The sequence below is a fragment of the Lemur catta genome, chromosome 13 (genome assembly GCF_020740605.2).
Source record: "Lemur catta isolate mLemCat1 chromosome 13, mLemCat1.pri, whole genome shotgun sequence".
Classification (NCBI taxonomy): Eukaryota; Metazoa; Chordata; class Mammalia; order Primates; family Lemuridae; genus Lemur; species Lemur catta.
In genome coordinates this window covers 80,263,857-80,278,645 of record NC_059140.1, presented here as the reverse complement: position 1 = coordinate 80,278,645, position 14,789 = coordinate 80,263,857, and the positions used below count along the sequence as shown (strand labels likewise).

The 14,789-nt window shown below is 41.8% G+C and overlaps 1 protein-coding gene across 1 annotated transcript in view; it reads right to left on the bottom strand.

Annotated features, from left to right (window-relative positions):
* The window catches only part of MICU2 (mitochondrial calcium uptake 2), a 76,991-nt gene extending 74,019 nt beyond the window's left edge, over window positions 1-2,972 (bottom strand). The window contains 1 exon segment of the mRNA XM_045566905.1: window positions 2,763-2,972. Within this exon segment, the coding sequence (XP_045422861.1) occupies window positions 2,763-2,972 (210 nt within the window).
* Between the last annotated feature and the right edge of the window lie 11,817 nt (window positions 2,973-14,789).

The following is a 14,789-nucleotide window of genomic DNA, read 5'->3' as shown; positions in this document are numbered from 1 at the left end:
TGCATTAAATAACGTGATATGGTGGCAGTTTTAATAAGTAATTTTGAAGAAGTGATACTCTGTGATAACTATAACAACTATAATATAGTAGGAAAATATCTGAGATACCTGTTGATGACAAAGTCAGTTACAGTAATACTACTGTAGCTTGTTGCCTACATTCATAATTGAAGAAAATATTAAATTATGGATCAATAGAAACAAAAATGTAATCTTTTTCTAAGTTCATGGATCCCCTAATTTCTATGCCTAGATCTGTGGGGGTCCATGAGGGTTAAGAATCCCTGCAGTGGCTCCCTGCTGTCCTCAATATAAAAATTCCTGTCACATTGGAACAAGGGGCACTTCACCATCTGATTTCCAGCCACTGCTCACACCCAGTTTTGGACCTCATCTTTTACAGATCACTTTCTGTTGAGTCAAACTCTTACTTCTAGATTTCTGTAAAGCTATTCCCTTTGCCTACGACATTCTTTTCCTTCTCTTTGCCTAGCAAACTCCCAATCATCCCTCAGTGTCATTCTACAGATCATTCCTTCAGGAAACCAAGACCATATTGGATGCTCTTCCAGTATGCTCCCTCAGCGCCCAGCACTTACACCTACCACAGCATTTATCACACTGCATTAAAATTGCTCTTCCCCATTAAACTGTAAGCACATAACCTCTAATTCCCACTTCTTGTATACTGCCTGGCACAGAGTACTATTTCACTAATTGTGGAAGAAGAAAGGAAAGAAAAAAGGAGATTCCAATTTATTTACTGTTTCACGACTTGGACTTCTACCCTTAATTCCTGACTGACCCTCACAAATGCAAGCTGTTGGTCACAATGCGAACCAGAAAAGTGCTGGACGCCATCAACATAAATTCACTATTTTACTGGAAAAATCACTTAGTGTAATGATTGAAAAATGAAGGACATTATTACTATTATAGATTTACATCAGGAAGATCTCACCATCTTGGGATACTAAGTAAAATAACTATACTAATACATAAAATAAAACTGTATCAAAAGATGAAAGATTAATCACAAGCCAAAATTCTGGTATATATCTATCTCAACTATACACACATGCCCCCAAAGTAGTGGTGGTAGAGGTGAGGATTAACAGACTCACCTCTTAGAAAAATGAATCAAAATCACGGAGGTGAAGAGTTTTCAAGCTATAGGCCCCCTCAATCCCTCCTGCATTCAGCCACTGAAGCTGAAAGGAATGTCAACTGTGATAGTAAAAGGATGAGAAGCACCGTCTCGGTTCAACAGTAGACCAAACACGTGCTGTTTCTACAGACCTTACAAAACAACTGATAATAAAATGGTTTCTGTATTACTTTAGGTAGGCTGAAAGTTACAAAGTTGTGGGAAGGACTGAGAGTTGGGGAGAGAATCCAAAATACTACGCTAGTGTGAAAATTTTAGAGTCAAGTCAGGAATTTAAAACGTGAATACTCTAGAGTGGGCCAGAAAAAAAACCAATGAGATGGATAAGTGAAATCAGAGTCTACAAATTGCTGCTGGGGTAGGTGGGAATTAAGTCACATTCTAGAGACAGTGAGTGAATCACTTTGGTTGGAAGGTACCTGAGTAGTGATAGGTCAGAGTGTGACTATAGAGACTTCTGAGTGGCAAAGTTTAAAGATGTGGATTTGATTCTGGGCAGAATGAGGCACTAATAGTTTCTGAAGCAGGGTATACTGTGTGGTTAAAGTGATATTCTGGGGAAGATTAGCCTAAGGGTCCTAAATAGGATGAATTAAGGGGAAGAAACTGAAGGTGAATAATAAATTGAACTGCTTGACACAAGACTAACAAAAATGCTATAAAACTTCCTGTGAAAATATTTGGGGCAAAGAAAAAGAAAAAAAATGCTACAAAACACTAGAACCTAGATCTTTCCATTACACATATTTATATTATATTAATGTTATTTATATTATGTATTATCTAATTAATGAAAATAAAAATATCATTTGCCAATACCTAATTTTAATTGACAAAGCCTACTTTGCTCTTTTGTTGTATCTGAATGTTCCTTGAGTTTTTCTTTAGAAAGGCATGATGCAAATCTAACCAAGAAAAAGACTACTTTTAATTTTCAAAAAGTTCACATATAAACTTATTAAAATTAAAATGTCTATAAAGTATTTTAAATGTAGTACTCCCTTTCAAATTGTCAAATGTTTTACATGGCAACATTATTTATCTTGAAGTAGGGAACCTGACCTTTAAAAGATTGAGGTTTTAGAAGAAATGTTTTTGCTTAGTACTTACGGGCCACTAAAGCGTTAAGGTTTATAAACACGTAATGATGTTTCTTAAAGTTGATAATAAAATCTGGAAATTATCAACAGGTTAATTTTTATGGTTGACACTTTGTAACTTCACCACGCTACACAAAGCGGTCGTGAAACCTTTAGTTAGGCTGACAAAGGTAGGAGTGAGAAATTCTGAATTAAGACACGCCCACACTCAGCACTACCGAATTTGCGCGGCGGTTTGTTGTCCCCGGTGTTCGGCTGCCGTGGGACTCTCCGGCGGGAGGCTGAATCTCCTGTCACCGGCCTGGGGTGCCCTCAGGGCTCGTGGCGGGGCCGGACCAGAGCGGAGCACGTTCCCCGCGTCGAGGTCCCCCGCGCGGCGCCCCACCCCGGCGCGGAAGGCAAGCAGAGCGCGCGGCTCCGGCCCCCTCCCCGCCGAGGCGCGTCCGAGCAGGGAGGAGCCTGGCGGGGGCTCCCAGAAGGCGCCCGTCCCATACCTGAGCTAGGACGCTGAGGCTGCCCTCGCGCGCCGCGACATGCACACGGCTGTGGTGCCAGGCAGCCGCCGCTCCTGCCAGGGCCGCGCCGGCCACTGCCGCCGCCCAGGGGCCAGAGCTCGGCGCAGCCCGTCGGCCGGCTGCGAGCCCGAGCCGCAATCGTCCGCCCCAGACCGCCAGCCGAGCGCCGCCGCCCGCAGCCGCCGCCATCTTTGCGGAAGCGCCGCGCCCCTACGCGCGGGGAACTCCCGCGCGGCAGCGGCTCTCGCGAGATCCGGCAGGCGTTGGCCTCGTCTCCCAGGCGGGCGCCTGGTGTGCGGCGGCCGAGGCGGCGCTCGGTTCGGGGGGCGACGCTCCGTTCGAGGCCTTCATCCGCGGCAGTGGGGATGGGATAGCCGGGAAGTGTGGAAACAACTCGGACAGGCCTTCCCAATGCAAGACGAGATAGCGCGCTCTGCTGTGTAGGACGGGCCCACCCTTTCCATAAGGGGAAGTGTGGCATCCTATTGGTCGCGCAGAAGGAACCGTGTTTGGCGGCACGATGGGCGCCGGAGAGAGAAGTGCCTCTGGTGCGAGGCAGGCGCTTCTGACAATGAAGGGCGTTAATTGTGATAAATTGAGTCCTTTGCCTTGTCGATCGCCCTGATCTTAAGGGTAGAATCCACCCCTGAAGTGGTTGGGGTGTGGAACTGAAAAGTTCTGCATTTTCCACAACCATCATCACCATCCATCTCCACAACTTTTTTAATCTTGCAAAACCGGCAAACGTTTTAAAATAGTCCCTTCCCCATCTGTCTTGTTCGTCCCTTCCTATGCTCACAGTCTTGACTGTTCTTTCATTTCTGCTAAATCATATCCTAACCCAGACTTCTAACTTAGATTTTCTTAAGAACTCCCTGCCAAAGCCACTCTCTTTATCTCAGGCGATCGCTGTTTGCTGAAAGTTGAGTTTAAATTCTGTTTCAACAAAGTGTTTGATGGTAGCTTTTATACCACCTGGAACAAAAACTAAGCAGCAGCAGCATACCACCCTCTGTCCCCATCAACAGCGACCCAGGTATTTCCCCCGGCGCAGGCTTGGAGCAATACCTCAGTCCAGGTTGTTCGACTGGTGATAAGAAATGGTTTAGCTGAGGCAGAAGACTTGGCTTTATTTCATAGCCTCTGATCCCATATTCTTTGGTCTTTAATTTTCCTGAGTAAATTTATTTAATACATTCTTTGTTCAGCCACTGAAATGTCCCTAGCTATTAGAAGCTTTACTTGGACATGTAGTAACCCAGCCAAAGTCAAAGGTGCCAAGACTCCTTATTGTATAATCGCTGTCCTCTTAAAGTTGTGCAAAATAAAAAACCAAAAAACCCACTGTCATGCTAAATCTAATTCGAATCACTCAACGGAAGTTCCATGGATCATTTTGTTATTATCTGCCCTTCATCTTTGTTCCCTGTCTCTTAGTCAGCTTGTCTAAATTAATCTGCAGTCAAAGCTTCCGCACTTTTCCGCAGCAGCTGAAATCACTTTCAATGTGCCTTTCCAGGCAGGAAGCAAGTAGAAGAGACTCACTGTGCACAGGCTTGTAAGCCAGACCTCAAGGTTTTGAATCCTGGCCCTACTAGGATGATCACTGTGATTTGGGGCAAGTTATTTAATCTTTCTGAATCTTAATTTTCTCGTCTGTAAACAACTTTCTTACGGTTTGGGAGATGATCACTGTGATTTGGGGTAAGGTATTTAATCTCTCTGAATCTCAATTTTCTCATCTGCAAACCACTCTCTTACAGTTTGGGGTAGGGGATTAAGAGAGATGTTTTATCTGAAGTGACTAGCCAAATGGCTGGCACATGGTAGGCTCATGACAGATATGAGTTTACCTTCTTCAAGGTCTGGCTTACTCCTGCCCTGTGATCACAAATAAACTTGACCAAGCATCTGTGATTCCAGATAAATAGCCCATCTTTACCCCAAGACTTTCCTGCTTTTTCATGTCTAGCCTGACCTTGTAGACTGCTGGTCTGTCTTTAATGCTACTAGTTCTTGGCATATGTCCTGCTTTTCTGGATTATTGACATCTAGCTTGTTTCTGTCACCTGTTGATTATAGGATTTCTAAGATATGTTTGGACACCCCGAATGTCTTAACCTTGTAGCTTATTCTTGATTTCCGGAAACCACAGTCTTTACTTGTCTGTTTCCGACTGCCTAATTCACACAGTTTCTCTATGTATTTAATGAAACCCATTTATTACTCAGTCATGGCCCTAAACCCAAGATAGGTGTATATTCCTGTTAAAGCATTTGTCATTTTTAAAAACATTGTATTTCTCCCACAGTTTGACATCCTGGTGGGTGAGGATGTCTTATTTTTCTGTTTCCCCAATACCTAGCACAATGCACAGCACGTATTGACAATCAATGAATGAATATATGAATAAGTGAATAAATAAATGGCACAGATGAGACTATGGGATGCCTATTTCTATGCTTTGAGCATCAAACATACAGAAATATATTATTCCTTTGGTGCAATTTTTTTAAAGACAAAAGTCTCTTTTTAAATAATTTTGTTTTGCTGAAAATCTTTGAACTCACTTGGAAGACAGTGCTTTGTAATTAGGTTTTTAAAAATTATTATGTGCCCAGGCCTCTAGAACTTTCACTTAAGATGTAATGTATTCAAACTTTTCTTTTGCAGAGGAAACAAATTCTTATAATAGAACCAATCTCTAGCCGACCAACCATTCTAAGTATGAAATCTTCCCTGGCAGCTGCTGACATTTGTCTAAGCACATTGACTATATTGGTCTTTTTGGGCTCCAGCTTTGTTCATTTCTTCATCACCAGCTGTAGAGAAAGTCCTGGGCTATGATGTATTTTCAATCATGCAGTTTATAAACCAATCCCCAAATAAGGAGTTGCTTCTAAAGCTATAAGAGCTATGCTGTTTTAAATGATAACTGGAGAAAAATAGAATGGAAACACTGATAGTTTTTTTAATTCACTAACTCATTCTTAATTCACTAACCCTTTGCTCTTTTTTTTTCTGAAGGAAGAACAAAAGTGAAATGCAGAAAAATTGCCCTCAAGGAGCTTTATTTTCGTTGCGGAGACTAGGCCCGAATTTCAAAACAATGCAAGATGGTTTTCAACTACTGTACTATGTAGAGGGGCAAAGGTGTGGTGGGCTGGCAGGGCCAGGCAATGATGTCCACAGTCGATGGACAAGTGGTCAGCCCCTCACCTCTCTGCACATTTGTCAGGGGGTATTTATGCCTCCTTTCCAGGGCCCCTACCCACCTTGTGGCTGATCTCCTCTTCTGAATCGCAGACACTCCACCCAGTGTCTGTCTTCTGCCTGCCCAGACTCTATCCTGGCCTTTCTTATCCACTGTCCAGTGCTTCTCCAAATTATTTTCCTTCCTACTGACAACCAAAACTTTGATTCCCTCTGGACTGCTGGCCTTGAATGAAAGAGGTCAACTGTTTTCTTTTCTTACTGAAGTCATTTATTCTATTGCATTTTCATTTTAAAAGAAATTATTAACTCAAATGCATCTTTGATCTTAGCATGTGTGTGGAAGATAAAAATTGCTATCTGATTCTGAAAGATTGTTTATTGTTGTATTACAGAATAATGTGCATTAAGATTGATTATCTTAGGTGAAGGAGAAAAAAACATGGGAGATCTTCTAAGATAAGTTAAAGAGGTTGGACTCAGTGCTATAGTGATGAAGTAAAAGGCATACGGACGGACGTTATAAAGAACGATTGCTTGGAATAGACAGAGGTTGAACTATATTTGTGGTGGATAATTGTGTAGTGGAGGGTATGAATCACTCTCAGAGGCCCTAGATGAGTCAAAAGAATTGCTAATTATGTCTTTTTGTGCACTTCGGGGCCATGGGTAAAAATATCTGGGTATCATGATTGATACCAGCATGTGTAGAAATAGGTCACAATGAAATCTTACTGACAGTGAGAAAGCACTGCCCAGAGGAGTGTTTTCTGTGTCTTTCAGATCCTTCTCTGCTTCTCATCCCTTCCCATCCTCCCAGGGTGCGCTCTCATTACCTCTTGCTGTGATGATTGCAGTCGTCTCTTAACGCGTGCTTTTGCTTACGGTCTTTTTCTCCTCGGAAGCATCCCATAGATCTATGTCAGATCAATCTTCCTAAAGCATTCCTTTCACCACACATCCATTAGCTCTGTGATTTAACCTGCCTAAGCCTCTGTCTCCTTGATGGAAAATGAGGAGATGGGTTTCAGTTTATTTTTCCAGTTCTAAAATTCTTATTCTATGCCACTCCAAAGTGGCTTTTTTTTTATTTGACAAACTATATTGAGTGTGAAATATGTGCCAGGCATGGTGCCACAGGCTGGAGATTCAAGGACAAGTAAGGCAGAGCCCCTGGGTTGCCCATCGTGGGCTGTGGTCTCACACACTGGATCGTGTCCCCATGCTTAAAACCTTTAAATGCATGTAGCCCCCGTTTATGTGTGTTCATCCATTTCTTAAATCTACACATTTACAACTAAACATTAAAATACACACAGTAAAAATTCAAATGGTGAGACAGTATTTACAAAATTAAATTTTAATTTTATTATTAAAAGTGTAATAAATGTTTTGTTCTCTCTAAAAAGGTTAATGATGTTTTAGTGAAATCAATGTGATTAAACTAGCTTCATTAACTTGGAAAAATCTCGATTTAAGTTTTATGAGATTGAGATACAAAGGCCTGGTATTATGTTTAGATATTAGTTTTTAATGACTGTCATAGCTCAAAAAGGTACCTTGCAAAAACATATTAATCCAAATGAAAGGAGAGACTGTATTATTAGCTAAAGTAATGAAATCATGACACCTGTGTCTTTTGCAACTTTTTATTATGAAAAAATTTAAACATATACAAAATTAGAGAGACTAAAATGATAAGCCTCTACGTGCATCCAACCCAGCTTCCCCAATTACCAACTCATGGCTGATCTTGTTTTATGTATACCTTCTCCTTTTCCCTCAACTAGATTATATTGAAGCAACCCCCAGGCTCATATAATTTTATTCTACATTTTCATTATGTATTTTTAAAAGATGAGCACTCATAAGAAGAAAACCCACATACCAATTACTTGCTTTTGCTTAATTATGCCTATAATTCAATGGACACAAAACTTTACTGAAGAAAAAGTTGTGTAAATTGCATAAAATGCTAGGAAAGTGTTGGGGGGGGGAACACCAAGATAATGGGAAGAAGATTGAAAACTTTATTGTACAAGTGTTGTGTGACACTTCCACATCTTGGGGACAGGGGTCTGTGTTGTAATAAAGGACGCTTACAAAAATGAGTGATAGCAGAACGTTTGAGGTTACAAAAAAGATTGTTTTCAGAAAATACATTTTCGGAACAGATTGTATACATCAGGAGAATTTGATCAGTATTTTCTAGTCAGTTGTAATATCTCCAAAGTTCTGTATAGCCCACAAAGAAAGAAAATTGACTCTTTCCTTTGTTCCTTTTCAACTACAAAATGTACATCTCAAGCACATCAAAGATGGTGACCAGAGAAGAGTTAAGAAAGACAGATGAGCAAGGGGAGGGAGAGGACAGGAGCTAAATAAATCTAATGACATGTTCTTTGATCCCAAGATTGTGGCAGAAATTTTCAAGTCCAAGATACGTATTCATGTATATCAAGACATCCAGAATATCATAGCCTGTCCTTAACTGTGCAAAAGACCAAGTCACTAAGTTAGTACAAAAGCTTTGGTATTTTTATTGTTTCTTTAAAAACAAAATAAAGAATGTCAATTTCATTATTCATTCCTTCCCCCCAAAACCAGATCCACTGGTTAGCTGACCAGGCTCCCACACTGTGCGAACATGTGGTGCCCGGGCCGCCACCCAGAGGTGATTTGTCTGACTGAGGCCAGCAGGGCAGGAGGCTGGTCATCTGGCAGCAGAATCTCGGTTCCCTTCAGAAATGAGTTGGGAATTTCTCCAGTTGACTGGGCTGTCCAGAGTTTGTTTTGTGCTTCAGAGACCCAGAAAAATACACTGAGATGGTTGCCATTCAGTGGCTGTCACAGAGACGATGCTCATGAGGTGGCCAGAGATGTTGGAGATCTGGTGAGGAGGGTAGAGGCTAGGTGTGACAGGTGACGCTCCAGCAACTCACAGGGTGGGCAGGTCTGCATCGGGTACTTGAGCAGACTGATGGCTGGGGGTGTCAGTGATTGCCACCACCTGCTTGGCCTGCAGGTAGGTGAAGTAGGTAGCTTCAACTCAGGCTCACCACATCCTCTGGCCACAACCACAGTAGCCTCATCCGTGTGGGGGGTTTTCAGTGGCAACCTCTGGGTGTTGAGAGGCTGGGGGGCGGTGCGGTGCTTTGGATGAAGATAAAGACCTACGGGTTAGGATGCTGTTGGCAGAAACAAAGGGGAGCTGCACAGGAACTCTGTCGCTCCTGAGAGCCAGCAGCTCCTGCCACATAGTGGGGACTTCCAGAGGTTGAGCCAGGCCATGCTGCCTGGGAAGTCAAGCACAGAGCAGCGTTTTGCAGGGGCCTCAGCCTGGAGTTTCCATGTATAGAACGGCTAGTCCAGCGGGAGCGAAGGGGCAACTACCACTGAAGTCTTTAAGGAGACAGCCCCCGGGTGGGGAAGGGGGTCTGTCTGTCTCCACCTATGCCCTCTGAGCTTGGGCAGCGGCTCAAGAGGCCAATTTGCAGCTGCACTGCGGAGGTCCGCTTGGCCTCTGGGAAAGCAGGAGACCTTTTGCTGGTTGGTGGCTGGCAGGGCTACTCCCTTTCAGGGAGACCACGTTCCTGAACCAGGAGGGCAAGCGAATTGAGGAAGCACCAGGAACCTGAGAGCGTGAAAGCGGACCCGGCGGGGAAGATTGGAAGGCCACCCTGCCTTTGGAAGGTGTGGCCTGGCCAGGGAGCCCGCAGAGGCAGCCCTGTGACTGTTGGATGGGGTGAGGATGGCGGCTGCTGCAGAGCTGCTGGCCCAGTGTGTTCCCGGGAGTGTTGGTGGCTCTGAGCTGCTGCACACAGCCCTCCCGCGTGGACCGGGCAAGGAACCTGGGCAGGAACCGGGCACGGTGAGGACAGTGCTGCTGGCAGGACTGGCACTCTGACTACAAGCCCAAAATACCATCATGATATTTCTGTTAGAGTTCCATCCACCAGCTAGCAGATGTTTTTTTGGAGTTTCACTGCCGATTCTTCGATGTCATTCACTTGTTCTTTCAGACTAATTAGGTTAAAAATTCACCAGAAATCTTCCTTTCAAAGATTTCCCAAACAAGTTAGAAAATCTGGTGTTCAGGTTTTGTAAATATAAGAGTTTTTCTAGGTCATGAGCTTACATCATTTTTTGGCAACTAAACCACACGGGGATGCAAATGTCTCCAAATATTAGTTGCCAGAATGTAGACTCCAAGCACAAGTTTCTGTGAAAAACCAGTAACTTTCTTAGCCATTGTTAGAACATCACCTTTGCCCTGAAGAGATAGAGTCAATATTTTTAAAAATAACTATATTACTAATAGCCGCTTGCTGTAGAAATGGGCAAGAAATATGGGCCTTGTCGTTTTGTAAAAGAAAGTTGTGTAACTCACCTTTCCATGGGACAGTTTTCAAATTACTTTGCCTGAGGTGACTATCAAACCACTGTGTGGTCCAACAGAGTTTCACAGTCACATTCTATCTCATTCTACTCTTACATCTTATATTGCAAAGATTCTGTGATACATTAAGTATCTTATTTTTATAAAATGAAGCATTCGTGGTTTCTCGGTCTCAGCACTATTGACACTTTGCGCCAGATAATTCTTTTTTTGTGGAGGGCTGTCCCTGCTGGGCAGGGTGTTTAGCAGCATCCCCGCCCCTACCCCACCCCACCCTGCCCCAGCTAGGAAAAGCAAAAGTGTCTCCAATTATTGCCAAATGTCCCCCAGGGAGCAAAATCACTCCCAGTTGAGAACCGCTGTGCTAGAATGTCAGCTCCAGGAGGGCAGAACATTTTTCCTGTTTTCTGCACCCCTAAATCCTCGATGCCTAGAATGGTGTCCAACTCACGGTAGGCATTCAGTAACTATTTCTTAAATGAATGAATGAATGAATGTTCATTTTTCATTCTATGATAGGAAAAACAGGGTTTTCTCAATGGGGTGTTGTTGGGCTTTTGTCTTAGTGATTAAGTAACATCTCTAAAGGAGCTTGTGAATACTTATCTTTAAGTTTGATAAAATTTCATCAATACTGGATTAATATCTCACGGCTCAATGTACATTTAGGATTCGGATTATTATTAATAACAGTGTATATAAATCCATTTTTTCAAATAACTGTCTTGGTAATAATTTTTTTGACTGATGTCATCTGATTAGATTATTATTATTATCCCATAATAAAGCCAGGGTGTTGAAGCATGAGCCCTGCTTGTTCATTGGTATTTTAATATTTTAGTATTATCTTCTGTCTGTGGTGTGTTTTTCAGGACTCTTTTAAAGCCAGTTGTCCATTCTTGTCAGGCTTGTTTTCATTAACACTAGATAATGTGACCAGTAAATCCACCTAACTGAAACTGAAACACCTGACAAGGTACCGAATGCTCAAGATCAAGTGAGGACACCCCTCGTGACTCTTTCAGCTTGTAGAACTGTTGCTTCTTTGTCAGGACACCTTGCATATCGTGACACGAGGCCGTCTTATCTAGGGAGTAGATATGTATGTATTTTATACACACACACACACACACACATTTTATTGTTGTTGGATTGAATTATAACAATACATAGAAGTAGTAATATTTTGTTCTTGTATCATCTGGTGCACCTGCTATGGCAGGTACCCTCCCCTTTGGGAACCACAGGGCCGGTACATTCTGGATCACAACCAATCTCCTGGCATTCTCAGTTGTGGCAGAGAGAATGTTATAAGTCCACTAAATCCCATTTTATTTTCTTAATCCAGGGCACAGGGAAGTTATATGTCCCAGCTTCCCTTGCAGTGCGGCATGGCCACGTCCTTACGTTCTGGCCGGTGGCACGTGGGGAGAGTTGACTCGTGTCCATTCTGAGCCAAGGCAGTTAAGAGCCAGGGTACCTTCCTCCATGCTCTGCCTCTGCCGTGATCTCTGAGGCCACACATGCCAGATGGGTGGCTGGCGCAGAAGTCACTGGTTGGAGGAGAGCTGCCAAGGAGAAATGCACAAGCTACATTTCACTGATTTTTCTCGTGCTAAGAGATTGAGACTCTGGTTGGTTGTTACGGCAGCGGGCATGAGTTACGGTAATATGCTGGTTGTCTATTAATGTTCCCTATCTAAATTCTCTGATGTAGCTCTCAGTTACTTACTGCCTCCCATTGCTGTCGCACTGAAGAATGTTGTACAGCAAAATGAAACTCAATATTGTAGTATGAAGACTCTTGTTGAGGTTGTAGCTCAATGAGTCATATTACGTCCCCTGATAAGAATCCATAGGGGAAATTTCTCTTAGTTCTAGTAATAATAAAAGCTCCCTCAACTGTGTACCTGGGCTGCTCTTATCTCACGGACACTTGTGCACCTGGTAACTGGTCGTGTTTTCGCCAGTGCCAGCTTTCTGGCTCACGTATTCTGACTCCCTACTCTTATTTTCCTGTGTCACCAAAATGTCTGACTAACAAATAAAAATAAATCCCTTTTAAAATGTTTAAGTGCCTCAAATATTTTTGGCAAAGAAACTGATATCAATAAATTAAAAAATATGTAGATTTTTTTACTGTTTTCTGATTTGTCATATTTTGCAATTAGGATATAAACTCCTTGGGAGTTTGTGACATGTCTACTAGATTTTTGGCAGCTCTCCCCATAACATTTAATAAATATGTCTTGGTTGGTTGATTAATGAAGATATTAGTATATGTGTTGATTGAAAGTGTTAAATTGAAAATGGAATTGGGTGAAACAAATGGAACTTGAGAACTTAGGGAAAGGGACATTATGATACTAAACAACTAGAGATCAGAAACAAATTTATAAGTGTATTTATGTGGTGCACACATCTTTTGTTACATATAAGCTTTTCTACATTTCAGTTCAAAGGATCTCAGAGTGTGTTGCAATCTTTTTGTAAGAAACATATTATTTCTCACTCAAATGTAGACATTGAGAAGCATAACAACCTAAGTCATTGTTTAGGCAGAACATGGTGTTTATAAACTTCATTAAAAATCTTTTAGTGAAGTCAAAGGAGAAAAGCAGTGAGATAGTACATGGGATATTTTTTATTAATGTAAGAATTATCTAAGTATATTTTTCCCTAGTGCAAATACCGAGATGATCGTGGCTGGAGACTAACAGATACGGAAATACTGTACTGTGATTTTTTTCAAAGACGATGGCCATGATGAATAGCACAGCACGGAAAGTGCAGATAAGGCTGTGGTGTTAGCCTATCTGAAACCTGCCAACACCAGATGGGACTGCACCTCTGCCTCCCAAAGGCCACCAGTCCAGACAGAAGGCGCTGTCCACCATTCCCATACTTCCCTAGAGATCTGGGGTGTTCCCCTGGGACAGGTTTTGAAAAATTACCATGGCTCTGGGTCCTTATTAACCTGTGACTCCTCAAAAAGCTGTCTGTAGCTTCAGAAAGATAGACTATGTTTGAAAACATGGTCTTTATGGGTGGATAGTCAGAAAACATAAATATCAGTGACTGTGTATCTGTATGTGTGTTACATTTACTTATTTGTGAATGAATAAATGTTTATTTGAATTTGTTTGTGTAAAGTAGCTTTTTGTCTATGATGTGTCCAGAAGGATGTAAAATTCAGGAATAAGGGAAAGTATACTACTCATTCATATATGATGCAGTATATAAAGTATCAAATTGTATAATATAGATCTGAAGCATTTTTGGTAAAAGAAAAAAAAGGGTAGCCCTTTGTTAAAATTTCGCAGTGCTTCTCACTTTCTTAAGCCTTATCAAAGTTCTAAATCCTTTTTTCTGGCATGTGTAAGACTCTTCAAAAATACTTTCTTCTGAGATCAAAATTCTAACTTTCAGATTGGGTTAAATACGTTTTATAATTCGTCCTGCAGCTGTTGGAGCTATAAGAAAGTAAAATGAGAATTGCTTTTTAGGGAGTATTTCTCAACAGAGCAGTTTTGAAAATGAAACCAAATCTTCATGCTCCACTTGACATTGGAATTTAAAGTTATTTTTACAGGCTCCGCGGCAGTCACTAAGTGAAACATTAAAAATGTATTAGAATATAGTAAGTTAATAGTTAAAACAATTTTTCTTCCAACAGCTTGTTCAGTAAATAAAAAGCAGGAATACAAATGACATCTTATCACCTTCCATGGTTTTCCATATTTATGCTTTAACCAAATAACACATTTTCTTTTTTTTTTTTTTTTACAGGTTAATTCTCTTGTTAGGAGCTAATGTAGCTAGTGAATAACACATTTTCTTATGTAAAATGTTTCCTCTCTTTTAATTACAGCCAGTTTTGCTGCATTGGCTTTTATTAACCGGAAAGTGTGTTTGGTGTAGGCAGGGGATGTGGCAGCAGCAAACCCTTAAAGGAAGACGTTTTCTCTGAAACGCTGGGTGGTGTCTAAATACACCCTTTACCAAGTCCCCACAACACTGAGGGACTGGAAAAATTTCAGGTATCTCTAATGGAGACAAATCTGCTTTTGATTTTACAAACTAGTGACTATATGGCGTTGCTGATGTCAAACAGAAAGAAAAGACTTCCTATTCTTAGGAAAGCCCAAGAAAGAAAGAAGCTGAACAAAAGTGTGAGCAAGGGAAATACTGTGTCCATCTGTTTTGTTTGTCTTTGGCTGGAAGGGCCTTTGGCCCCAGGCAATACCATGGAGTGGATCACCTTTGCTTTTTGTTGTATTATACTTCTCCTTCCCTTACATCCCCTGCAAGGATCCTGTGTACCATTCCTGGAGGGGCTTGGCCGGAGCTGATGACTAATCTCTGGTAGGGTCTATATGAAAGGCTCTTTTCAG